Consider the following 26,063-nt stretch of genomic DNA (forward strand, 5'->3'; position numbering starts at 1 on the left):
CACACTGCAGTTCAGAGAGAGAGTTAATGCTCCTATTGGCTGCTCTCAATCAACTCTGCATAAATGTTCCTTTAGTGGATTGATTGCTATTCCAGAGCAGCAACAACTCCCTGTGCTACAAAGAAACCTAAAAAAAAGACAATTCTGGCCACATTCTTACATATGGCACCTTTAAAAATTATAAAATAAGGGGAATAAATGTTTTCGTCCAGTTTTATAATGCCGTTGTACCCAAGTTATTTTTTCTGATGAAATTCAAAAGTCGATTTTACTGCACATTTCGTTCAATGAAAATCGACAATCACTCTTTAAGCTGCATAAAGATATTGAATTTCAAGTATTTGTTCATACACATAAATACAGAGGGAGAAAAGAGGTCGGTACGCCAAGGCTGTGTAAACATTTAAAACATGATCAATGCCATGTTAGACCAAGTCACTTCTACCAAATCCATTTGGAGCAGGAACATAATTGAATGCTTTGGCCTCCCCCTTTGGAACTAAAAATGCCTTTGCCATGAATAAATGCAACTTGTTAAAATGCTAAAAGGCTTCAGGCTGTTACAAAGTCCTGCAAAGAGCACAAAGTAAATATATTTGGCGAAAAAGTTTTCCATCCTCGTGTGAAAAAGTGAGTAAGCAAAGGTCCCGGTGACCTATGAGTCCTCCATCCTTTGCTTTAAGAAAAAATAAACACACTTATTGATAGAGTTGGAGAAATTCAAAATATGTCAACACTGAAATCCTTTGTGGGTTTTCCTGCAATAAAATATACGCTCAGTGAATAAGAAAAACGTGCTGTGGACGACAATAGTCATAGAACACAGAGGTTACTGTGCCCTGGGTTTAATTTCAGTTTTTGAATGGAAGCTTTTCCCCCACATTCAGCTTGTCAACAGCGTTTTTTTAATTGAGCATGGTGTGAGATATATTACTGCTGCGTCTCACAATCAAAAAGATTCCTATCTGCTGATGAATAGCACGGGGGACGAAAAAATGCTTCAAAAGGAGAACGAGACTGTGATGAACAGGGGGGAAAAGAGAGAGACGGGGAGGACAGCGTGGTGGCTGGGAGGGCAGGGTGTGAGGTGGTAAATATGAGGGGATTGAATAATAATGTTCCCTCTCCGTGGCAGGCAACAGTCGTCTGGATTTAAGACTGAGGAGATCAAAACATTCACAGCATCAAAGGCCTAAATTCTGTCTGTAGGCATCCAAGTCTGACAGCCACGAGCTGCGTCCATGAGAACATAAATGGCATATTATTTCATGTTGCGTACATTCATGAGCAAAAGCAGAACCCGGCAGACTTGACCTGTGTGATGCAATAATATAATATTATCAGACCATTTTATTTTCATAAGAGGGAGCTTGTACTCTTTTTCTAAAAGGTCCAGTGTTGAACATAATAGGGGTTTATTGGCAGATATTGATGATGCTACCCATAAGAATGTTTGTATAAGTGTGCGATGACTTTAAAATAAAAATCAAAGCCTGAGAATAAACTATTTATACCTACTTTAGACAAGAATGTTCCTTTTTAGAGGCTGCCATCTTGAACAACATTTTTTTAGGCATATAAAATCTTAGTTCCCTGAAAGGGAGGAGTGAGCGGAGTCCTGCGTTTTTTAGAATCACCAGTAGATGTCACCAACTCTTACACAGTGGACTTTTAAAATCATATTCATTCTGTTTGCTGAGCACGTTAACATGTTCGCAGCGGTTAACGGGCGTTAACGGCGTCAATGTTAATGCACGTTACGGCGCTAAAGGAGCTAATGCAGCTAACTGGTCAACGGAGCTAACTGGTCAACGTTGCCTGGACTCCTTTTGTGCGTTAATGTGCCCAGCACTAGTTTGAATACAAAAAGCTAATATTTATGACTTATATCTTAATTGTTTCTGTATGTTAACACACTGTGACCAGTGCGAGGGGCTGAAGTAGCTCCTAGTGATATTTCTGTTGCATTTCCCATCCTAACAAAGTCAGCACTGCACACACTGGCGCCCTGAGTAAGTCAACTGCCAAGTTTGAATCCTGCCAAGCGAACCTTGTTGAGACTGCAGCCCAAATTGGATTTTTAAGCATGTCCAGAATGTATCTATTGTGGGTTTTTTTGGCAGTCTGGACAGCTAAAATATAACTTGAGACCCGATTTTTCCAAAGCTGACATATGGATGTTTTATAGATCTGTTTCAATCTGAACATCTCGGTCGCTCAGACAGCATTTCAAAGTGTCTTCTGAGTGTCTCAAAACGACAACAACAACTAGGACGTAGATCCCAGAGAAACGGGATAGAGTGGAAGACAAAAACAGACTGTGGGAGGACGAGGAGATGAAGTGCCGACAGCTATCACCATTCCATCACAACTCAGCTGTCTCCTCCGTTTCTGTCGCTTCATTGCAATCAGAAGAAAGTTTGCGCGGCGGCTTCACATAACCATTTTGGACAGAAATGGGCACAGTGTGTTTCCACACTTGCACTTGCCAATATGACCAACAGAGGCCGCCACAGGCTTGTTGCATGAATGGGGTGAAGTGTGCCATCTCTGAAGCCTTGCCTTGTTTCTTGTTCTTTTGTATTTCTGGGGTGTGGCCTGTAACTACAGGAATCCTCCACACGGAAGACTTGACTAGATATCTGATCTGATCACATGCAGTATATAATGTGAACAGTTGGTCAGGGACATCAGATTCTGATCGGATATGCCTTCGAATCTGCAAATCCACAAATCGCAGTTGCACCACGAGATGTTCTTGACGTCTCACACAAGTATAACACTGACCTCTTTGAAGAGGTTCATGAAGCGCGGTCCGAAGCGCCAGGGTTTGTGGCGGTGACACTGCAGGGAGCTGACGGTCATCTGAGTGGCCCGCTGAGACGCCACCGCCACCATGAACACGGCGTCGTACATCAAGGCTGCGTCCGTCTGCGGGGGCGGCGGCGAGAGCGAGATGTCGTTAGCATTTTTTACATTTTATGTCTTTTCACAGAAGAGAAGATCAACTGTAAACATATATTAAAAAAAAGACAGAGCGAGTCTTCATGAAACTAATGCAAATATAACTGATCATTTCGGCTTTGACATTTTCATCACGCTGAAATATAGCTCCTATAAAGACTGAGCTTAGCAGATGTTTCTGCTTTACAACTGTATGCAAATGTGCATGATTGGAATTCGCCGCAGCAGGTGTCTGTAATGATACTGTAACACTTTTATGGAATGGAAACAGGAAGCTTACTGTCATGACTCCATCCATCAGGCCACTCTCTTGTTTAGGACCCTGCAATCTTTCCATGGCCCACTTCTCCATCGTCGACGAGACCCACGGGTCGTCTATGTTCAGCAGTCTGAAACCCGTCATGTTGACCCCGCTGTAACGGTACGGCTCTAAATCCAGTGCGAACAAATCCTGCACGCAGAGGGAGAGAGGTCAGGAGGTCAAAACTGGTTTAGGTTAAGAGGTTACGATTATGTTAAGGGTTAGGCATTTGGTTTAAGGTTAAGGCAAGAGGCTCGGAAATGCAATATGTCTGTGTCCTCACTAAGAATGCTGTGTGGTGTTCTCAGTCTTTTTTACTGCTGATGAGTCACAGCAATGTGTTTTAATGTTCCCAGTGAAAAGCAGTCCGATCCAGATGAGCTCGGTTTTACAGTCGTGTGCAAACTTCTCTCCAACTCACCAGAGTTGTGAAGAAAAAGTGGTAGTACTCTGTCATCATTCCCATTGAGGAAAGCTGTAAAAGAAGAAGAAGTCATTAAAAAAGGGAAAAAAAGACATGCCATAATGTTGAAATGTCACATCTGCAGAAATGGAAGTGATTCTCTTTTGCATCCATTCATTTATCCTTGGAGTCAAATTCCAGCTGACACTGGACAGATCACAATCTACCACCATCTATCAGTGCAAACGTCCATCCATGCCAACATCAACACGCTCAGTCCTAAGTTAGTTTTTATTCCAATGTGCACGTCTTCCTTCCAGCACTGGACTCTCTGCACTGACACCAGAGAACTAGGTTAACTTGTAGAAATGGAGTATAATATGTCTACTTTAAAGCTCTTATATCCAGGGTTCCTACGCCTTAGTAGACATCAAATTCAAGCACTTTTCAAGGACTTTCCAGGACCAATTTCCCTCAAATCTATGGACCGAATGTGCAGACACAGGTTAAGAATGGAGGGCAACCTCTAAGAGCCACTTCGCCCATTGGCGTCCACTTTTATTGATTTGCCGCGCGCTCTGCATCTGGACAAGTGATTGTCCTTGGCATCTTGGTCAAAGTCAGTATTTGTAATTGTCTTTTGGTGAACCAGAGATCTTAGGAATTTGCATTTCTCAGGCATCACATAATTGGCTCTCTCTTGTTTAAAGGTTACTCGCTCAATGTTCTGCATGGAATCACACGTTAACGGCAGAGAGAGAGACAGAGGACAGTGTCCACAGCACGAGTAATTATGACTCGACATTTGTTCTTTCGTAGGCCTAGTCTACAATTTGCAATGCAGGTCGCATTAAACAGTAGGTGGCAGTAGGTGAACTACCGTTCAAAAGTTTGGGGTCATCCAATAGCTTCTGCAAACACAATGTACCATTAGAACACTGGAAATGGGCCTCTATACACTTACATAATCCATTAAAAACCAGACATTTGCAGCTAGAATAGTCGTTTACCACATTAACAATGTATAGAGTGTATTTATGATTCCTTTAATGTTATATTCATTGGAAAAAAGTGCTTTTCCTTAAAAAAATAAGGACATTTCTAAGTGACCCCAAATTTTTGAATGGTAGTGTAAATATCAACTTCTTTCTCGCACACAATTCAATGACCCATGTCCATTTAAGGCAATTTTCAAAAACTTTGATTTTAATGGATTTCAAGGATCGGTCAGAACCCTGTATATCTTATTTTATTAAAATGTAATTTATATGTCTAATTCTTCCACTTATATGTATAATTTGCATCTAAATTGTTCTATATTATATATTGAAAGAGTTGTAAGGTGCTGTAGCTTCAATATTTACAGCCATGGTCCTCAAACTGTGGCACGTGTACCACCCATGGTACGTGGGCTTCCTCTGGTGATACTTGAAGGAAAATCAGAAATGTGCATAGAAAATTAAAGAAATTACATTATATTATGTAATTAGAGTCACCTTATCTCTCGCTCCATCTTCATCTAATTTCACTATACCAGTGTGTGAAGTCTATGTGAGGAAGAGGAGGATGATGAGAGCATATTATCTTATTGGGAATAAATCTACCTCATGTGAAAAGTCCGTAGCTGACTGTGCTCAACCCATTTACACCACTGTATTTTAATAATGGTGTGACTTTGAGAGCTCAGTATTTTTCAGGTGTTGCTTGGTATAAAGAGTTTGAGACCCACTGATCTACCATCTGTGGAAAGGAAAACCCACACAGACTCGTGGAGAACATGCAAACTCACCGCGTCACCTGAGTCCAATCTGTTACAGAATATATTTGGTTTATGTATATTACTGTACGCAAACATACAAAAAAAAACAAATTTCACTTAGAATCACTTATGTGTTATATTTTCTAATTGCTTCCAAGCAAGCACAGCAATAGACAAAACACAATTCAAGACCAGAAACACTCTAAAGAAACTTATCTTTAGTGAAAAAGTCAATTTATGTCATAAACTACTGTGTCTTATGGAGTTAAAGGAGCTTCCCCCCAAAACTGCAGCAAGCAGAAGCTCATTTAAAATATTGACAGCTCATAGAAGAAGTGCCACTTTATCTCAAAGAGGCAATTTAACAACTTTTTTTTTTTTTTTTTTTTATCGCATCTCTTAATGGCTTCCATTTAAATCTCAATGAAAGCCTTGGTAAACAAGGTAATAGGTTCGGAAGGATTTACGACACGGCATAAAAAGACATTCTGTTAAAAGGAATCATTAAATGCGTTGTCCCCAAATGACTCATAAATGTGTTGTAAAAAAAAAAAAAAATTTAAAACGGTGAAACTTGAAGAAATACAACAGCGTACGAACCTGTTTAAGGAGCTCCGCAGCCATGCGATGGGAGCAGTCAAAGATGATGAAGAACTCCTTGTCTTTCTTCAGCTCCTTGAGCAGAGGGCGGGCGTCCTGGTTACCCGGGGTGAGCTGGCGGATCTTGACCTTCAGGTTGAGCTTTGCAGGAGCTTTGATTAACTCTTGCATCCGCATCAGACCTACAGAGTCACATGGGACAATACCACACTCCCACTTTCACAGTTGTCCTCATATAACTGCCTACATTTAGAATTTTGAAGTAACTTAACGTCGTTAAGGAATCTTAAGTTTATCAAACTTTCTTTTTACAGTATATTTGGAAACAAAAGTTCACCTGCTAACATGTCAGATTGCTGTAAGGAGCTATTTAAATTCAAAATAAGTTGTTTTTAACCCTTTAACATATCACTGACAACACATAGGACATGCATACTTTGCATTACTGTAATGATGTATTGTTTTTCTTCATTTCAAATTGTTAAAACAGTATTTTAACACCCAGTACATGCAACTGTAAATAACTGCCAGATATTGGAAGTTATCCTGGAAAAATGCACTTAGTTACAGGACATTCTCTGGTCCTTTTATGGTTTAACTAAGTAAAAAAAAGTCCAAACAGACATTTTGAGGCATTTTGCGAGTTGTCTTAAAACTGTAGTGCATGGTATTTTAAAAATAACCTATGTCAAATGTGTTCACAGATTGCTGATTGGAAGTATTTCTCAGTGTTTTTCAGAATAACTATGTTTAGATCTCATGTTGCCCTGCAATATTCCCGTGCTGCACAAAGTGATTCGTTTAACGTCCATACAGACGGATCAAACAGAAACAAAGTGAATTCTACTGCTCCAAAAAATGATTATTGAACAGTTTGATGAGATAAATGCTTCTCATCCCTGCCTGCTGCTGGGCTGCTGCTGTATACACACAAACACTCCCTCAGTCAGGTAACACCTAACCCTCAAAGATGTCCTCTTTTTTTGCTTATTTTAATCATAAAAGGGCCAGAAAATGTCCTGTGAGTAAGTGCTTTTGGTCATTTATAACTTTCAATATCTTCCAGTTATTTACAATTTACTGCATGTTAAATAGTGTATAAACAATTCAAAATGAAGAAAAACACTGTAGTTGGACATGAACACCAGATTTTGCGTGTTAAATTTGAACAGTATAAAACATTTAAAGTAACATTTGTTTGAGTTTTTGTCTCAATGTCCAAAAACAGGGCAAAAAAATGGAAATTATATGTACAGGCATTTTTCCAACTTTCCCATCTCTGGTGACAAAGTTGCTTCCTGCAACGGCTTGAGTGAAATTACCATAAAACCCACATGTTGGTTTTTCAGTGCAACTTCTCAACTTTCAGAAACAGTTGGAGCTTTTCCGATAGCACAAATGTAAACGTTGCGTAATTACGGTGATGCAAAACGCGCTTGCGCTAAAGTGTTGCCTGCAGTGTTAAAGGGCTGATATAGTCATTATTTCTAAGGCAGATTAATATCATGCACTGAAGCATCAAACTTAATTAATGTACAACTCATTTGTTGAAAAGAAAGAGTCAGTTTGTCAGTCCCTTAAATTTCATTACAGTTTCACAGAGTGCTGGCTCCAGGTTTTATCACCACCCCCTCTCATCCTATTTTTGTACCTGGACACAATTCACAATTTCTCAAGACATATAATATCCGTAGGTTGGACTTTTGAAAAATTAACAACTCGTGTTTTAAAGCGTTTAAGATTAGACATTTTTCCACATGAATTGATAGTGGTAATAAAATTCCCTTCTTATCTTCTGATACTTTATTTTCCAGTCACATGAATTCAGGTGTGTGTCGATGTGACATTTTGGAAAAAAAATAAACATCTGATCAAAACTAAAAAGGAGGAGAGAAGAAAAATCCATAAACTATGACATTTCAGCGGCGGCATTTAACATTTTTTCCGGCGGGATTGGAGGTTTAAAAATCAGTGAGCAGCTGTTTGATACCAGCGACCGGAGCCCTGCAGCAGATTGGGTTCACCGACCGGCGTGAGTGACAGGGAAACAGAAATTGCATTTTTTTCTAAACATGACACATGGATACGCCGTGAAGTCCAGGAAACAAGAGGTGGCACTTTCGACCCATTCTCTCTATTATCGCTCTGCTTCAAATATCACACGGGGTTATTATGATATCCAATAATGCAGTGCAAAATAACACAGTTACCAGGAAACACTAAAGTGATAATATGATATGATTTAATCTTTTTCTGGTGATTGTCGCATAATGATCAAATCAATGTTATGTTTTTCCTGGTCTTCAAAACACAACAATCCAATTTTTCCGAGATGTTAGAGCCATAAAATGACGATAGACTGTATGAACAAACTGACTTTGTGTCAAGAAAGTGAAGCCAATGCAAAAGTATCTAAAACCTGTATTCTCTAAAATGACCATTAGAGGGCAACGCTACTGATTGCAAAAGTAAATAAGAGGTCTTTTAACCAGTTCTGAGTCCGCTCTCCGGACTCTGTTCTGTCCAAATTTAAAGGACCGCTGTTGCCATTACTAGAATATTCTAAAAGAGGCTAAAAGGGAACACGTATCCAAGATATACCTTTATGCTAATATCACCCACCCTTACTGAACAGTTGCCTTCATCCCCAAAAAATGTATTTCTTTGTCACTTGACCGGCCCTTCCTTTGACTTTGAGACCCCTGGTGTAAATCTATAGGAAATTAGCCTAATTCTAATCAAGAACTTCTAATCTCAATAACTAGTTTCAAGTCTTATTAAATACAGCGTGACGTCCATGTTGTAGTGAGAGTAAAGGAAGTTACTTTATCAAACTCTGCTGAAGAATGTCACCAACAATGTGTAGGATCCTTCAAATGCAAAGAGAATTTACAAAATATGCTGAAAATAAGCTCTGAAACTGTTTCATTATTATAATTATCATATATGGGGCCCTAAGCAGAATTTGATTGAGGGACGTCCCCCCCCTCCGACCAAATGTAAAAATATTCATTGCATCAATTATAGTTGTATTATTTGCACTAAACCAAATCACTCAGACTATAAGAAAGTGTAATACAGAGTCCTTATATCCTTATTTCGAGCAACTATTTAAACACACCTGAGCAAAAACTACTCGAAATGTGTAAAATCGTTTCATTTCACAATTGAATATGTGAAATTTGGAAATACGTCACAGTTCAAAGTTCACTTTTATGAACAAAAATGAAAGAAAAACAATTATTGCTAGTTTATATCACTACTAAAATTGATATTAAAATAGAATATGCGACCTATAAACAAACACCCCCAGGATGTTCTTATAAGGAGTTGTGGATTATTCCAATGGCAATTTACCAAGTATGCCATAGATCTGTGCTGTTAAGGATTAATATCACAAAGGTAGTATTACTAACATCAGGAGTATTCTTTTGCACAGGAAAACCCTATTTTGTTTATGTAAATGTGCTTTTAGCTTTGCAGTAAGACCGATAAAATCCAGTTTTTGAACTCGCACTGTAAAAATACAAACACTCTACCTGTGCTGTCCTCGTACACCACTGTGAGCTTCCTCCACTTAAAGAAGGACACCACATCCAGGATGGCTCTGGCGATGGCGGTGTACTCGGGGAACAGGTTGATGAAGAACGTGTCCTTGTTGTCCACGGACGGGTGTTTCCAGCGGGTCTGGATGTGCGGGACTTCCAGGGCGTTGCAGATGGACTGAACGGCGCTGACCGACGAGCTGTGGGAAGGTCCGAACACAGCGACCACGCCGAGAGCCAGCTGGTCACACACTGGTGGGGGGGAAAAAAGTGTGAATTACAGATGCAGATTTAAGGGTTTTACAACATTATTATTACAGATCACATTGAAATCTTGGCTGTGTAGACATTAGGACACACCCCTTCTTTTAAAAGTATAGATAATATTCATAAACCTTTCAGCATTTTGTATTTTTCAAAATACCGAGGTCTTTTAGGTTTCGTTTTTTGATGTAACTGGCAACCCGTGGTTGCTCGCCGTCTGAGACTCTACTGACTGCAATGATTGGTAGACGGCAGTAGGTGGCGCCACATGCCAAAACATGATTTCAAAACTTAAACATGATTTGCAGTCTGCAAAATATTTTTTTAATGCAAATATTTTGTCTGTACTGTTGTTGTTGGTGAGTTCAGTTTGTTATATGAACATTATTCCTGAGTCTCTGTGACATATTAGGAGGATTTTACTGCCAGTTGCTTTTGATTTATTACATAATGCACCTTTAAATTATGTATAATCAAATTTTTTTATTAGTTTTTATTTAGCAATATAGTTCGTGATACTTTTCATAGATGGAGATTTTAAAGAACTTCATCATCAATCATTTCCTAATTACATTCATGGTTTTTGCAGAAATAAAACACATCAATCATGTTACACCTATTATATATATATAAATTGCTAAAATTCATAGTAATAATAGGTAAAGCGTATGTGATATCACTTCACTTAAAGCCTCTGTATGGGCAAACTGAAATGTAAGCAGCTATAAGGAAGTCTTTCATAACTTAAGTGTTGATTTATGTCCAGTTGCCTCTACCTACACTGTGGATGCCCACAACACAAGTGCATCTACATTGTTATAGTGTAATACAAATAAATTAAGTGTTAATAAAAATAAGTGCTGATTTCAATGATCAATATCAAGACGTCTTTTTCAAATCCCTCATACCTCTGCGGGAGGCCTCGAAGCCATCGAACAGGTTGATCCTCTGAATGTCGTAGGTGAGCGTCGTGTTGGGGATCAGTGTCTTGTTGCGGTTGATGTTGTTGACGGCAAACTTGAACGCCAGCTCGTCCATGCTCACCAGCTCGCTCTCGCGGGTCTCGAAAATGCCGCCTGTGCAGAGGAACGCCAAGAGAAAGACGTATTCAATACAAATTCTGTGACTATTGTTGTGGAGATTCTCTGCTGCTGGTGAAGAATGAAATAGAGACTTTTATTTTCTTTGCAAGGAAAAGGTCAGTCTACACATGAGTGATCCTAGCTGTGAGCAGTGAACCCTCAACATTTATACCTGGGGAACATCCCTTTCACATCTCTTTGTCTGGGAAGGGGTCTGCCCCTCCAGGTCGTGCTTTCACACCCCTTTGTCTACCGGGGGAAACTCCCCACCGAGGTATCCTGCAGATGTTGTAGTTAGGTGTGAGTTGGGTCTAGACATCCTAATTTGAATACACAAATGGATTGTGGTATCAGAAAAGGGTGATGGGCAGTTGAATTTACCATTGCACTATTCGTGAAAAACGTTGTAACTGAGCAGGTGTCGCCTTGTTTTGTAAGAATACGTTTGAAAAGCCGTCACACAGACTACACAAAGCAGTTGAAAACAGACTTTTTCAACTGGCGTTCCTGCTTTGTGCGCATAGAAAAGTGTCTGAAAGCAACCGCATGAATAACTCGAACAAGGAAAGTGGTCTAATTTGTGGAATCTATAATTATGTCTTCCACTTATTGGGTTTGAATCAACAAAACAAGGCACATACATTTCCTCTACACAAAAAAACCTGTTCGTTACTAATGAATTCACTTCTTTTTAAAGCAGACAGGAAATTAGAGAAGGAGGAACAAACACGATGGCTCTGAAATGAAGTGATTCCATCCTGTGCATGTTTCTTCTTTAATATTCCAGACACCATGTTCTTTGTTCTCTGTATGTGTGTGTGTGTGTGTGTGTGTGTGTGTGTGTGTGTGTGTGTGTGTGTGTGTGTGTGTGTGTGTGTGTGTGTGTGTGTGTGTGTGTGTGTGTGTGTGTGTGTGTGTGTGTGTGTGTGTGTACTTAATGGCCTCACTAATGGTGACTGAACCACTCTGTAATGCTTTATCAATAAAAGCCATTAAACAAATGTGCTGCATAAAATAAAATCAACATTGTGTGCCATATCCTCTAATGTAATGCAGTCACTCAGCAACAGTCATAATTAATGAACGACTCGTGGGTTTGTTGATTTTTCTACTCTGAGGCTGAAAGTTTGAAAATCCATTCACCTTTTAACATCTCATTAAGTGTCCCATGAAAACCTTGTTATTCACGATTCAATTCTTTACTTCCAACGCTTAATAGATGGACATTGTTCTATTGTGGCTGAGGCCCATTTCTAGAAGATCAGAGGTCAAACAAAGGTCGACAAATGACACATTTACAGAAATTACACATTTCAATCAACCACAACCTTTCACAAATCAAAACAACCTTTACAAAAACACCACAATAGTTCATAAAATACACTACAAACTTGACCTAAACACAATATTTGATAAAATATACTACAACCTTCACCAAAATAATAGAATATTTCATAAAATACACTGCAAACTTTACTAAAACAATACAATAATTTCATAAAATACACTATAACCTTCACCAAAACAATACAATAATTTCATAAAATACACTACAACCTTTACCAAAACGCTACAATATTTCATAAAATGCACCACAGACCTTACTAAAACAATACAAAATGTTGTAAAATACACTATAACCTTTACCAAAACAATGCAATATTTCATAAAATACATTACAACGTTTACTAAAACACTACAATATTTTCATAAAATATACTACAACCTTTGCGTAATCACTACAATATTTGATAAAATACACTACAACCTTCACCAAAATACTACAATATTTCAAAAAATACACTGCAAACTTTACTAAAACAATATTTCATAAAATACACTACAAACTTTTTAAAACACTACAATATTTCATAAAATACACTATAACATTTACTTATACACAACAATATTTCATAAAATACACAAGAAACTTATAAAAAATACTACAATATTTCATAAAATGTTCTACGACCTTTTCCAAACTACAATATTTCAAAAAATACTCTACAACCTCTACCAAAACACTACAATATTTCACAAAACATTACAACCTTTACCAAAACACTACAATATTTCATAAAATACACAACAATCTTTACCAAAAAACTACACAAGGAATATTTAAAAATAAATACATGTTTTGTGCATGTTATTTAACACACGTGTAGATAAATCTTAATTAAAAGGTGAGGAAATTTGGCACATTTGTTTGGGACCCATATGTGGGTCCTGACCCCGTCTTTAGGAATCACTGCCTTAATAGAGAATAGATCCATACGTCTATAAATGATGACAACATGCAGCAGAGATGGAAAGGATTGACAGGACACAGGCTGGTTAGTAAATCAATAAACCAGACAAGGTCAACAACAACATTTTTATACATATCAGCTCCATAAAACAGCGCTACCATCTGCTGAATCTAAAATTATCCCCAACATTCTGACATAATGAGGGTCATTCCACACGGTTGCTTTTACGCAAGCCAAATCTCCTCGTCATAAAGAAATCTATAAATATGTTACGTCCACGATAAAAGATGAAATTTGTAGTTCCAATACCTCGAGCTTCAATATTCTATGAGCAGAGGATTTATCTGGCGTCGCCGCAGAGTCGAGCAAAAATGAAGATGAGGCATACGGCGTTATTCTAACGACTGGAGTTACAGAAAGAGTCTGTCACTGTTAGTGTTTGTGTGAACAGACAGGAAATAAAAGTATCTCTGGACTTCCTGTGGAAGTCAGGTCACATCTATACCCGACTGTGACTTTTAAAAGCCACTTTCCGCAGCATGACAAGCAATTTGCTCGGTTTCTAAATGTGATTTTAAAGAAATCGCTGGATGTACACACACAGACGGACTTGCAACATCTAATTATGGAAGAGCACAGCGACAAAATCATATAATCCGGGACATTTACATTGATATATATATACTGTATTTTGCTCAGAGGCACCACAGCGCTGCAGATTTACCAGAAATGAAGCATGACGCACAGAAAACCGGTGATATTTTAAACGCTGCTGGAAATAAGACTTAACTTCTGCATAAGGATAATATTATTCAAGCAGAAATAATGTGATTTTAATGCAGTCAGTGGGCTGCTGTGGCTCATTACGGAGCTCAAATGTCACGACAAGAACAGAGTCTTCAGCGGGTTCCGACGAAAACGGTGCCTCGTAGCAAATAAAAGTCCAGTTTTTCAATTCCACAACCAGACAGTAATGAAATCAACATGATTAATTATAGCTCCCACATAACAAGACGTTATAAGACAAGAGGCAGGGGGTAACAGCTGCTGGTCGAGCCTGAGGACGCGTGCCACGTCACATCGCACTTAATGTGTGTGTGAAGGCAGGACATGACTGATACAATCTGTGCTTTGATTTTCAACGCGTGCTTAAGGGAATATTAATTTGTTTACAAAATACAAACACCCTTAAACACACACTCGACAAGATGCCCTGGTCACAAATAAATCCTCGCTAATGAAACGCCGGCTCATTAGCAATTAAAATCCAACTCCATTAAGTTATTACCATAAAAATGTAATTTCTTCCCGCAATTACAGTAATTACAGAGCACAGAACAGTAATGGGAAGTTAACCATGAATGGGGGAAAAACGCCGAAGAAAGAATGGAACGAGAGGCCGATGTGACAGCTGTGCAGAGGAACACAGAACGACTGTCGAGGGTCATATGTCACCACTCAGTCGTCAGTCTGCATAAAAGTCACATACAATCATACATTTAGTCGGAATTCAAAGCTGCTGCCTTTGCTCAATATTCCATCAGTTACCGCTCTTCAGTCACTGACTGATTCATGACTTCTCACGTCTGTGAGTAAACTGAACTCTGATAGTTTGATCATTGATGTAAATGAGGTCATCCATCACAGAACAACATCACACACCATGTATAATACATAAGTATGTGGGAAGGAGTATGCAGGCCACGCCAGCGGATGACGGGCCAGATTTCAATCCTTCCAACAATCGTGGGACGTCGTCCGATTTTAACATGATTTGAACAGATTATTCGGCCAAATTATTATGTAGTGGGAAGGGTTAAGAGACGTCATAGGATGCATCAGAGGCTTCCTGATTTCCAATCGTGGTAACACTTTAGAATAGGGAACACATATTCACCGTTGTTTCGTTTGCAGCATCTAGCAGGCATTAGCGGTACTGGCTAAGAATCCTCATCTGCTCCCCTGTCATGTGGGGTCCCACAGGGCTCAATTTTAGGGCCTCTGCTTTTTTTTAGCTCTATTTACTTCCCTTGGGTTCCATCCTTAGGAAACAAGGTACCTCCTTCCACTGTTACACTGATGACAGCCAGATCTATGTACCCTATGATGTATGAAGTTTATTTGTGTTGTTTTTATATTTTCAACAGTATTTTTTATTGTTTGTTCTTAGGTCTACACATTTCTATGTTACTAACATATATAATTAGCCTACGAGCACTTTATTAGTAATAATTAAGCACGTATTAACACCTTATTCTACATAACCTTATTTTAACTCTGGGGCTCGTATGCCTTATTAAGTATGTGAATATGTGTTCCCTAATCTAAACTGTTTTACCCAAATCGTAAGTAATAAACTTTTTTTAAATTTACAACTGAACCCAACCCCTCAGCCATGACTTCATCCACAGTTTTTTGTTTTTTTTTGCATTTCTCATCACCAAATACCGGACACACACCTACTGACCGACCTAATCTCCTCCCTGAAACGGTTTGATTAAACGCTAAAAGTGCTGCGTCTCGACTGGATTAAAACATTGATATTCCGTGACAGAGTTTGTTGTTGTGTGTGGTCTCCCACATTTTTAAAATCAAGTCAGATTGGAAAATCGGGCATTACCAGAGCCAGACCTCTGAAATGTCGTAAACAGCCACAGTAGCACTTTAATTGTGAGGATTGGAGGATGCTACTCTCCCAATATCCGATAAAACTTTATCCAATCCTCACGATCGGCCGCATTTGGCAAGTTTACGTCACTTAAGTGAATCAGAACAACAACTAACAGATGGAGGCAGCAGTCAATCAACGACTCCTGTGAGCCATGATGTAAAATCGCTCCTTTTCTCTATGGACTTTAGTGAGAGAGTGAGCCAGAAAAGTTTGTCCAAAAGTGGCAGACATATTCTTGATATATCAGAGACTTGCGCAGGTGTAGGTTTACTTTTTGATGAGATTTTTGTTCAGCGTTTTAAAATGTCCTTCTGTCCCTGACGGCAGTGAGTTATCAGTGAGAGCGAGTGTCTGGCTTTAAAGCAGATCCATGGAAATGGCAGCGAGCGGAGCGCTTGGCAAAGTCAGCGTTGATGAAATGTCGATACGGAACACAAACACTTTGGAAAAAAACACCCCATCTATCGCCGCGAGCGCATTTTAAGTCACACGGCGATATAACAACAGAGTTGGTCTTTGAAGTTTGGTTCTAAAGTGTCATCACTTCGCAGAGTTATGACCTTTACATTCAAATCAGCTCATCCGTGAATCTGTGTCAGAATTAATGAAATTCGCCGGTGCAGTATCACATTCACAAACACGAGATGTGTGAATAAGCGACGCTGTGAAAAGGAAAACACGATATGATCAATGGACGTCCTCACACAGGCAGACGTCACAGTGCATGGAGGAGACTCTCAAATCAATCAACGCTCATTTTACTATTTAATTACGATTAATTAATCATGTGCCGACCTCGTCCCTCCAACTCCGCTGTGAGTTGTGACTGCTGCTCTCATAAACGTGCCATTTTTACCCCCGTCCTTTTCAAAACAAGGTGTTTCTTTTTCTTTTTTTTCTCCCCTCTCCTCACAAATGAATTAATGTACCTCGGAGCACTAAAGGCATTCACTCAGCTCTCAAATAATGAGGAATAATTTGCCTCGGGAACACATCCATCTGCTCGACAGGGAAAGCATAAATGGGTGTTCAAAGTTTCAGAGGGCCCACAGGGCGCCATCAATGCCTTTTAACAAGCGCCTGGGGTTTGCAGGTACGATTTCATCTGCATAAAAACACAAGCCTGTGCACTCAAGATGCGCCGAGGATACTTTCAAACACAGGGCAGCTTGTTATGCTTGAATTAAGGATGAGTGCACATATAAAGTGTGCGGTTTTCCATTTGCATCACTGGGGATTTAATTTGTTAGATTTTCTAATTTAACAACATGTGACAGACGCCATGGTAGAGCATAGGAGTATTTTGTGTTTTGGAAAAGTAAATCACTATTATTTTATAAAGGGGTCGGTCAAAATATCCATCTCTAAAGTAAACAGTCCCTGCTTTCACTCGCTAGGCGTTTCCATGATGACTGATTTGAAAAAGACGCCTGTGACGACATGTTTACATGCGGTGGCAACGAGGTCCAGGCACCGTTTACCAGTTAGCTCCATTAGCTTCGTTAGCTTTGTTAGCTCCTTTAACGTCGTTAGCTCGCATACAGTCTAACTGGAGCGGTCTGTTTATTAAACGAAAAGAGCAGCACAACAAATAACCAGCGTATCTGAGTACTGCATATGTGTGCCTCTGTTTTTAAAGTTTAGCATTACTTTAGAGACTAATTTTAAGAAATCGGGAGTCAGATAAACATGCTGTCACAACGTCTTTTTTCGGTCAGTCGTCATGGAAACGCATCATGCATTAACGTGCGTTAACGTTGACGGCGCTAACCATCATATTATTGGTATTACGGACTGTGTATCGCGCACCCTGTGATTCCAACCCCTAATATTTTACAGCAAAACTGTGTAATTCAACTCTTTCAAGTGTATATTGTGTGGTCGATGTTGGGAAGACGCAGCAGTTGCAAGAAGTTGCAATCAGACGTGGAAAAACATTCTTTACTTAGCTAAAAGTACCAAGATTTGTGTAAAAAAGGCTCTGGCGTAAGCTGAAATATTGATTGTACTCTCGTCAAATAAAGCACAAGCTCTGAAATGTACTTAAAGTGAAAAGTAAAAGATATTTTTTTAACTTCAGTGTTACAAGATACCTCTTTTAATGTCTGAAAATAAAAAAAAGTACTCGCCTCACAAAATAGGATTTATTATTTTTTATTGCCATCTGCACAGTGGGGAAGGTCTTGCTTCTCTGAAGTTCCTCACTTCACTTTCTACAGTAAGAGTTGACTATTCCTCTCTGACTCTTCATCTTTTATGTTGTTCGTCTTGATGTTGGGAAGACGGCGCTCAGAGAGCAAAATGAAGAATAGTCAATAATTCCCTTCACATGCTTTACAACTAAAGTATCAAGCCTGTTTTTGAGTATGCAAGGAGGTGAAAGTACAGATGTTTGTGTTCAAACGTGAGTAAAAGTGAGTATATGTAAAGAGTATTTACATATATACTTATACATGCATGTAAACCATAGATCATATGATCATAAGTGGGTATAATCTTCATGTTTGGCAGTCGAGGTTGACCCAGAAGTAAGATTCTAGTCCTCAAAAAGAAGTTTGAGTGGAAATCTACAAGAAAATTGGCCCATTTCGCGCTTGATTCACATCAGTGAACATTTTCCTGAGGAATTGGAATTGTGAATTTACGATTCCTCGGTTATTGGCTCCAGGTCTTCTTCATCAGGACGGGGTGTCAATTTTTGTCAATTAGGTTCTCATTCAGAGGAAAACGGATGATAAAACATGACGCATTTGAGTGGACACCAGTGTGATTGACAGCTACTGCCCAATAGTTGTCACTACCGATTTCCACGACTGATTACCTAGCGTTGCTGCTTTTTCACGCAGTGGGATTTATTTATTTATTTATTAATGCACATTCAAACGCATACAAATTCTGAGATAATGGACTTTTATTGCAGCTTCAACTCTTATTTCTTGGAGTAAAAATGTGTTGTGTTGTCACAGATCTGTTTATAGGTCCGTTTATCCCGTTCCCAAAGGCTTATGTATAAGGGACCAATATAAATGTAGACAGTGTCATTTTTCTATAGCTATTTCACCGCGCAATCATTTTTAACATCATGGTGACAGGTCATTGACTTGTGATAAAGAGCATGGAGCCTTTTTCATTTTCACTCAGCGCTTGAACCTCTGCTGCTGCACTGTGCATACTCGATAAGTGGATGGGAACACAATCTCTGATGGTCAAAAAGAATCAAAACCAGGCTCAGCTCAAGAGTACTTCTTGCACATGCAATAAGGTTGATGGATTTTCACAGTGAGGTGTTGTTTTTTGACGATACATTTCATTAAGGGTATTAGTAAATGTTTTGACAGTATTTCTTTAAAACTATTGAAGATCAATTGAACACAACTCGGACCGTTTGCAGGACTCACAGTCATGATAGGGCAGATGTCGTTCTGTTTACGTTAAAGCTTTCAAAAGTGGAATTTTAAAGTAGTTTTCCTGCCACTTTATTGTCAGGAAACACCTTTTGACGTAAAGAAAATCCTTTGACAATGTTTAATCATTAACTTGTCAAGAACATATGGACCGAGTTTGACACGGCTCGCTCAAACGTGCTCAAACGAGTTTGTTCAACGTGTAGACTAGCTATTTTGTTTTTCCAAAATGGTTGACTTCTGGGTGGGCGGAGCTAATGGAAGTACATTGGAAATTTGTTTGGAATCATGAGAGCAAGAAGTGTACCAAGTTTGGTTAAAATCGGAACAACTATGCTTGATGCGGCCAGCTCAAACGTGCTCAGACGAGTTCGTTCAAATGTGTAGACAAGCCATTTTTGTTTTTACAAAATGGCTGTCTTCTGCGTGAGCGGAGCTAATGGAAGTACATTGGAAATTCATTTGGAATCATGAGAGCAAGAAGTGTACCAAGTTTGGATGAAATAGGAACAACTATGTTTGACACGGCTAGCTCAAACGTGCTCATAAGAGATTGTTCAATGTATAGACTAGCTATTTTTGTTTTTCCAAAATGGTTGTCCTCTGGGTGGGTGGAGCTAATGGAAGTACATTGGACATTTGTTTGGAATCATGAGAGCAGGAAGTGTACCAAGTTTGGTTCAAATAGGAACAACTATGTGCGACTTAGACACGATAGAAACATCCAAACTTTAGCATTTAACGCAATTTTGGCCACTTTCTCTTGCGTCAAAAATTCCTCATGACCTGACCTCTGGGGGCGCTATAGAGCCCTGGGGCTACGAGCAGGTTTCACTATCGCATTTTTCACCGATCCAACCTCTGTGCCAAATTTCAAGAATTTTTTACCCCCTCAAAAATGAGCGCAATGACGGAGAAAAATAATAATGTCAACAGGAACAAAAGCTTCTTCGCACTTTGTGCCAGGAGCCGTCGTGCTTTCAAATCATTTGAATAGAATATGTGTATAGAGAGGTTCTTGATATTCTCTCGTGTCTAATATCGTTTCCTCGTCGTTGAAATAATCAGAAAGCCACAAAAAAAAATGCATTCTCCAGACACCGCTGCCTGAAAACTATGTGTCTGAAAACAGGGTTTGCTGTGCACTTTAGAGTCGGTGTTGCTGCAGGCAAGAGGAAATGCAATTTGGAAGGTTTAAAAAAAAAACACAAGGGTCTCAGGTGTCAAACTAAGTCGCAGGAATTGTCATGGCACTCTGTCGTTCTGTTTGTGGTGGGTGGGGGTGAGGGGTGGGGGAAGTGCTCTTGACAACAGATTGAATGAGATATACAACTGGACAAACAAGGCAAAGATGCAGTCAGGTATGAGATGGAGGAGAAAAGGAGGAAAACAGAGGAAAAGAATGAGAACAGAAATAACAACGGTGGAAAAAAAAAAACCCACCGCACTCTGAGATGACTTTACTGAGATTTATTCAAGAGTGAACAATGAGTTTCAGGCGTCCTCAGGCAACACCTGGCTAGAAAACGCTCAATTGGTTTATTTAATTTTAGTCAGGCCTGATAGTTTTGCTTGACAGAGTCCATTTCAGATAAAGGATGTTGGAACCCTTTTGTTCACAAAGACCAAACAGAGGCAGAATAATAATGTTGGCAATAACAAAATAAACCCACACACAACAAAAGCTACGCACTGCAGCTTTAATATCAAAGAGCTTTTTTTCTTTTCTTTTCTTTTTTTAAAGGACAAAAAAGTATTTTTTTTAGATGAACACTAGTTTTCTACAGTGAAAGCAGTGTGTGTTACAGTTGGCAATAAACCACAGCTTCCTTTTAGACTGAGCCTCTGCCAGGTTCCGTATTGATTTATTCTTTTTGCACATGCACACACATTCGGGTATTTAGCATTCTCAGTGACGACACTCATGGGCACAATACATAAAGTTACCACTTATTAAACCTTAATCATGACAACCTAACCCCAACCCTAAAACCATGTCTTAACCCTGAAAAAGCCCTTTAAAGTTACCAACCAAAATGTCCTTAATTTCTCAAAAATGTCCTCACTTCTTATGGTTTATAGGTTTTTTGGGGCTCTGACAGACATCAAACAAACAGCGAAGGATAGAAGCGACTCTCTCTTCGCTCGCTTCCCTTAATCTGCACATCACAAGAAGGGGGAAAAATACCCAGAGACTACAGGATCAATACATACGAATGAAAACATTATCATGCACTATCCCATGACAACACACGTTCTACAGCGAAAGCTCCCACTCCTTCCTCACAACTGCCACTATGACAAATGATCACACTACTCAGGACACTGATATACGTCTTTGACAGGCGCGAGTTCAACTTTCAAGTAGTTTTTCACGTTCGCCGAGGACAAATTAATATGTTTTATTGAAGGCTGAGGGAGAAAGAAATGAAGCAAACGAAGCAGGGGACGTTATTGTACATTTCAAGTTACAGTTCACACAGAAATGACTGGTCTGATCTGACAAACAGTAACTCAGATAACCACTTGCATGTCGCCGTATGAGCGCGCCGTCAAACCTCGCGGTGGTGGGTCAGATTGAGGGCAGATTAAGACTGATCTGGATGGATGCGAATGGATTTTCTGCTGAGGCTGCAGATGGCAGGTTCACAATCTGGCATCTTCAACACGAATCCACGGATCCAACTGGTCTTGTGTCCAGGTTTTTGATGGTCAATCCATCATTTATCGATTGCACAGTCTGTTCGCGTGTCTCCCTCAACGACCACATGTTCATATTCTCTACGTCCAACATCATGTCACACACCAAAGACTTGTCTCATCTCTGGTTTTCTTGCGCACGACAGAGTTTGGTGAGTCTGCAGATCTGAATCCAATGGCCAACTAACTTTTGGATGTGGTAGAAAGAGGAGTTTGGCTTAAGTATTAGGGTTAGGGTTGGGCTTGGGGTTGGGGCTCAGGTTGGGGTTAGGGTTATGAGGTTCCTAACAAAGCGTTCACTAAGGCCTTTTTAACCATATCCAGATTGTATCGAGCTTTATTTTTTTCTGGACAGCTAAAAAACACATGAGATACATACAAGTGGTTCCAAATGTGATTCTGGCCCCCGATTTTTACAGATCCATTTCAATCAATCAATCAACGGATCTGAACGCTTCGGTCACTCAGATATGATTTCAAAGCGCCTTTCCACTGAATTTTTATCCGTTGCGTATCGTCTCCGTTACGGCATCGCAAGTCCCGCAGAAAAGTGTTAAATCTTTGCCAGATGACGGAACACAACGCTTCAATTTAGCTTCAGAATTCAGCACTAGTGGAACAGGAAGCCAATGCCGATACACTATAATAACTGTCAAAATCCATGTTGAAGACTAGACATGGTTAATGTGGACACACGCAGATCGGATCTGATCTCTTGCAATTCGGGCTGTCAACGTTAACGCGATAATCGACACAATGATTTAACGCAAGTTTGTTTACCTCTGGTGTGCGCGGACCTCCGACATGAAAGCCTGAGATAGTAGCTGAAGATGGAGCAATGTTTCATAGGAAACTGAGTGACGGAACCATCGCCAAAACAAAAGTTACCCGGTTGTCACGTCACAATTTATTGACAATGACTGGAAGTTGCGATCCGTTGCCTTGACGGTAAAAAAAAAAACCGATGCGACTAAGACTAATTACTGAGACCTGCGCAGAGGAATGCATCGACATCGCCAACGAGTGGAAAGCAAGTAACAAATTAAACACTTCAGGCACCGATAGTGTCTGTAATAACCTGGCAGCTGCTCGGCGACTTCCATTTGGAAGATAATTTGCCTTTATCATGACAAATGTGAATGTTTGAGTGTCTAAGGACATTCTGAGGTGGGGTTTTTTTGTTGTTGTTGTTGATGTTAGCACATGTTCTTGTTGCATACAGGATGGCAGTCATCCATGTTGAGCCTTTGGCTGGCTCTCGTTAGGCCTGAGTCTCTTTGAAATCACATAGTTCCATGTGCAGCTCTGTGTATGGTGTCTAAAATGCACACTGTCTGATTACTCATTAATTCAGTCTAATTAAAATAGTCTAAGTAATCAAATTAGTTATTTTTGATTTATTGACAGCCCATTTATGAGATCAGATTCATATCAGATATGCCTACAAATCCGATTTGGGCTGAGGTACCGTGTGATTCCCACCCCTACTTAGTACACATTACAGCTATTGTATGATGAAGGGAGGCCCATGTGAATTTCAGCCTTATAAAGCAGTCTCTGACAGTCTAAGTATATCTGACTGGAATATAAAGATATAAACTCCTGTGTTTAATCTCACAGAGTTAATCGTGATGGGACAAGGAGAAAGCCGAACATGCAAAATGAAACCTCAGCATATTACTCTTACAATGAGGGTGATGAACATGAGTTCTGAAGGGTTTTTGGAATATTGACAAAAAAAATTACCATTAAAACAAAAATAAACAAAGAAGTTTGCATAGTCATGAAATGACCCTAAATATAACATGAATAGACTCCTCGAGCCAAACTTTTGTAATTTTTCTCACCTTCTAATTCCCATGCACACACACAATCACAGTTTTGCCGGAAATTTCGGGAGTTGTGTTGTTCAAGAGGCCTGAGCCGAAACCATCAAAGCTTAATGTATTAGTCCTGAATGGTCCTGAATATAAATGTGTCACCCGGAGCGAAAAGCCTCATCAGAAAACCTATGCATGTGCAACCGTCAAAAACCAACAAACGCTGTCCATACGAAAATCTGACACAGAGGAATCGAGATATGCATCTTAGTTTTGCATATTTTTCGAGGGTCAAGTTTTTCATTAAGAGTTCACCTCATCACAGATAACGTCACTTATGGTGTTCGCCCTATGTCAGCTGATGAAACACAAGTGTTTGAACTCTAGAGAGAGAACATTTTAGCCATTTTAACACAACATGATCTTAATGATCGGTTGTCTTTTCCCCAACGTCTGCTAATAGGCAAACTGAGGTCACATTAATGGTGTCTGAAGACTCCAAATTAACTGTTGGTGTGACTGAGAGTGCGAACGCCTGTTTGTTGTAATAGGCTGGTGCCAAGTGTGAGCCAGATTGACTAATTAAACAGTAGATTAAGGATGATGGATGGATTTAGGGCTGCAACTAATGATTATTTTCATAACCCGATTAATCTGTCGATTCTTGTCTCCATAGTTTTGGTCCGTAAAGTGAAAATATTCATATTTAACAAGCTGAAAAACAATGAATTGATTAGTAAAATAGCAATAATTAATAACTGAGAAAGCCCGAGATGAATTACATAAACAAATGATTGTGTACAACAAAAAATTTGACTCTCTAAAATATAATTTGTTAGCATCCAACACCCACCAAACCCACATATGCAAATGAACTGTACGAGTCATTAAATTGCCCCATGTGTTAAGTGCTGTCCAAGGTTTTAAAAAAGTATGCATTAACGCAAACATAAATGCTAACGGCTACACTAACGGGAAGTCGGGAAGATGAATGCATGTCGTAGCGTTGCGTCAGGAATGGTGCATCAAAATTAGAGCAGATGTTTTAGACCTCAGACCTGACAAAATCTCCCTTTAAATTCAGTGTATTAACACAATAGGAGGAATAATAAAGCTTGTAAAATTAGTTATAAAAAGGTATACAGTTGTATGTGTCTGGTGTGAACCCCTGAGTAATTCAGTGTTACCTTCACTGTCTTCTAAACAAGCTCTTCACCCAAATATGTGATTTATTCGTTGCTCCTTCACTTGGATGTCTGACCTTGACTGTGCGAGGATGATGTATGTGCAGAGTTTAACACCAGAGGCCTGTTTTCCTTATTTACTTGAGGATAAAAGCTCCACTGTGCTCATCTTTTAAGAGTTTGAGAATATGTGGCCTGAAAGTACACAAGGGTATCACACTCAGAAAAGTGGCAGTTTGGCAAAAACAGTCTCATGATGGAATATGGTGTCGTCATTTAAAGGTCAAGTTTTTAGACCGGGCCCCTCTGGAGCAGACAAGACTCTCACTGGCCCCTCAGGTCATTTGAGTGTGAGACCCCCTGCCTTAATGAGGTTTCTTTTTTCAGCAACGCCGCCTCATTGAATCCGCATTTTAGCAATAAAAACTCTTTCTAAAATGTGTCAACAAATAAATACGTAAAATGCAACTGACCTATTACTTCTCTTCTCTGGTGTGAAAGTGAGACACTGGGATAATGAACACAGCCTATGGCGCTCACTCCTCCTCCTCCTCCTCCTCCTCCCATCTAATCAAGTCCAGGTGAACTCCCTCTCTCTCCTCTTTAACACCACTGCACAGGCGGTGACAGTGAGACTGATTGCATCACCCTCACTGTCTCACATCATCACACGTCCATGATGGACAAGTGTCAGGAACACAAATATATATATATATATATATATATCATGGGAGTGTTTTGGATGGAAAAGCCACTGAGCTGCAGGATTCTCTGGTGCCCAGAGGAGTATAGAGGGAGGAATCGATAATCAATTACTCTCACTGAAATGTGTGTGTATGTGTGTATTAATAAGCACTTGCAGTCCTATGTAATGCCATATATGCACTCAATACAAACTATTAACTCTTTTGTAGCCAAAAAAAACACTGAACACCGTTAAAATATGGCAGAGAGGAAAGAAAACACAAAAATTAGTGAATGCCCGTTAGTTTCACAAATGCACTTGGTGACAAAGTTTACACTGCTGCTTTTAAGCTGTGTTAGTTTTTTTTAAATGTTACTACAATATTCTTTTTTCTTCTACAGGTAACTCCACCCAATGCCTGATTTTGCC

General features: G+C 39.5%; 1 protein-coding gene across 1 annotated transcript in view; it reads right to left on the bottom strand.

The window, feature by feature from the left end:
- The window catches only part of grik1a (glutamate receptor, ionotropic, kainate 1a), a gene marked incomplete at both ends in the record, with an annotated part of 50,063 nt that overhangs the window by 20,418 nt on the left and 3,582 nt on the right, over positions 1-26,063 (bottom strand). Inside the window, 6 exons of the mRNA XM_083889659.1 lie at positions 2,788-2,931; positions 3,245-3,415; positions 3,687-3,740; positions 6,028-6,209; positions 9,567-9,824; positions 10,745-10,912. Of these exons, the coding sequence (XP_083745785.1) occupies positions 2,788-2,931; positions 3,245-3,415; positions 3,687-3,740; positions 6,028-6,209; positions 9,567-9,824; positions 10,745-10,912 (977 nt within the window). The remainder of the gene's footprint in view (positions 1-2,787; positions 2,932-3,244; positions 3,416-3,686; positions 3,741-6,027; positions 6,210-9,566; positions 9,825-10,744; positions 10,913-26,063) is intronic.

This window comes from Microchirus variegatus (assembly GCF_963457635.1).
Source record: "Microchirus variegatus genome assembly, chromosome: 5".
In the NCBI taxonomy this organism is placed as follows: domain Eukaryota; kingdom Metazoa; phylum Chordata; class Actinopteri; order Pleuronectiformes; family Soleidae; genus Microchirus; species Microchirus variegatus.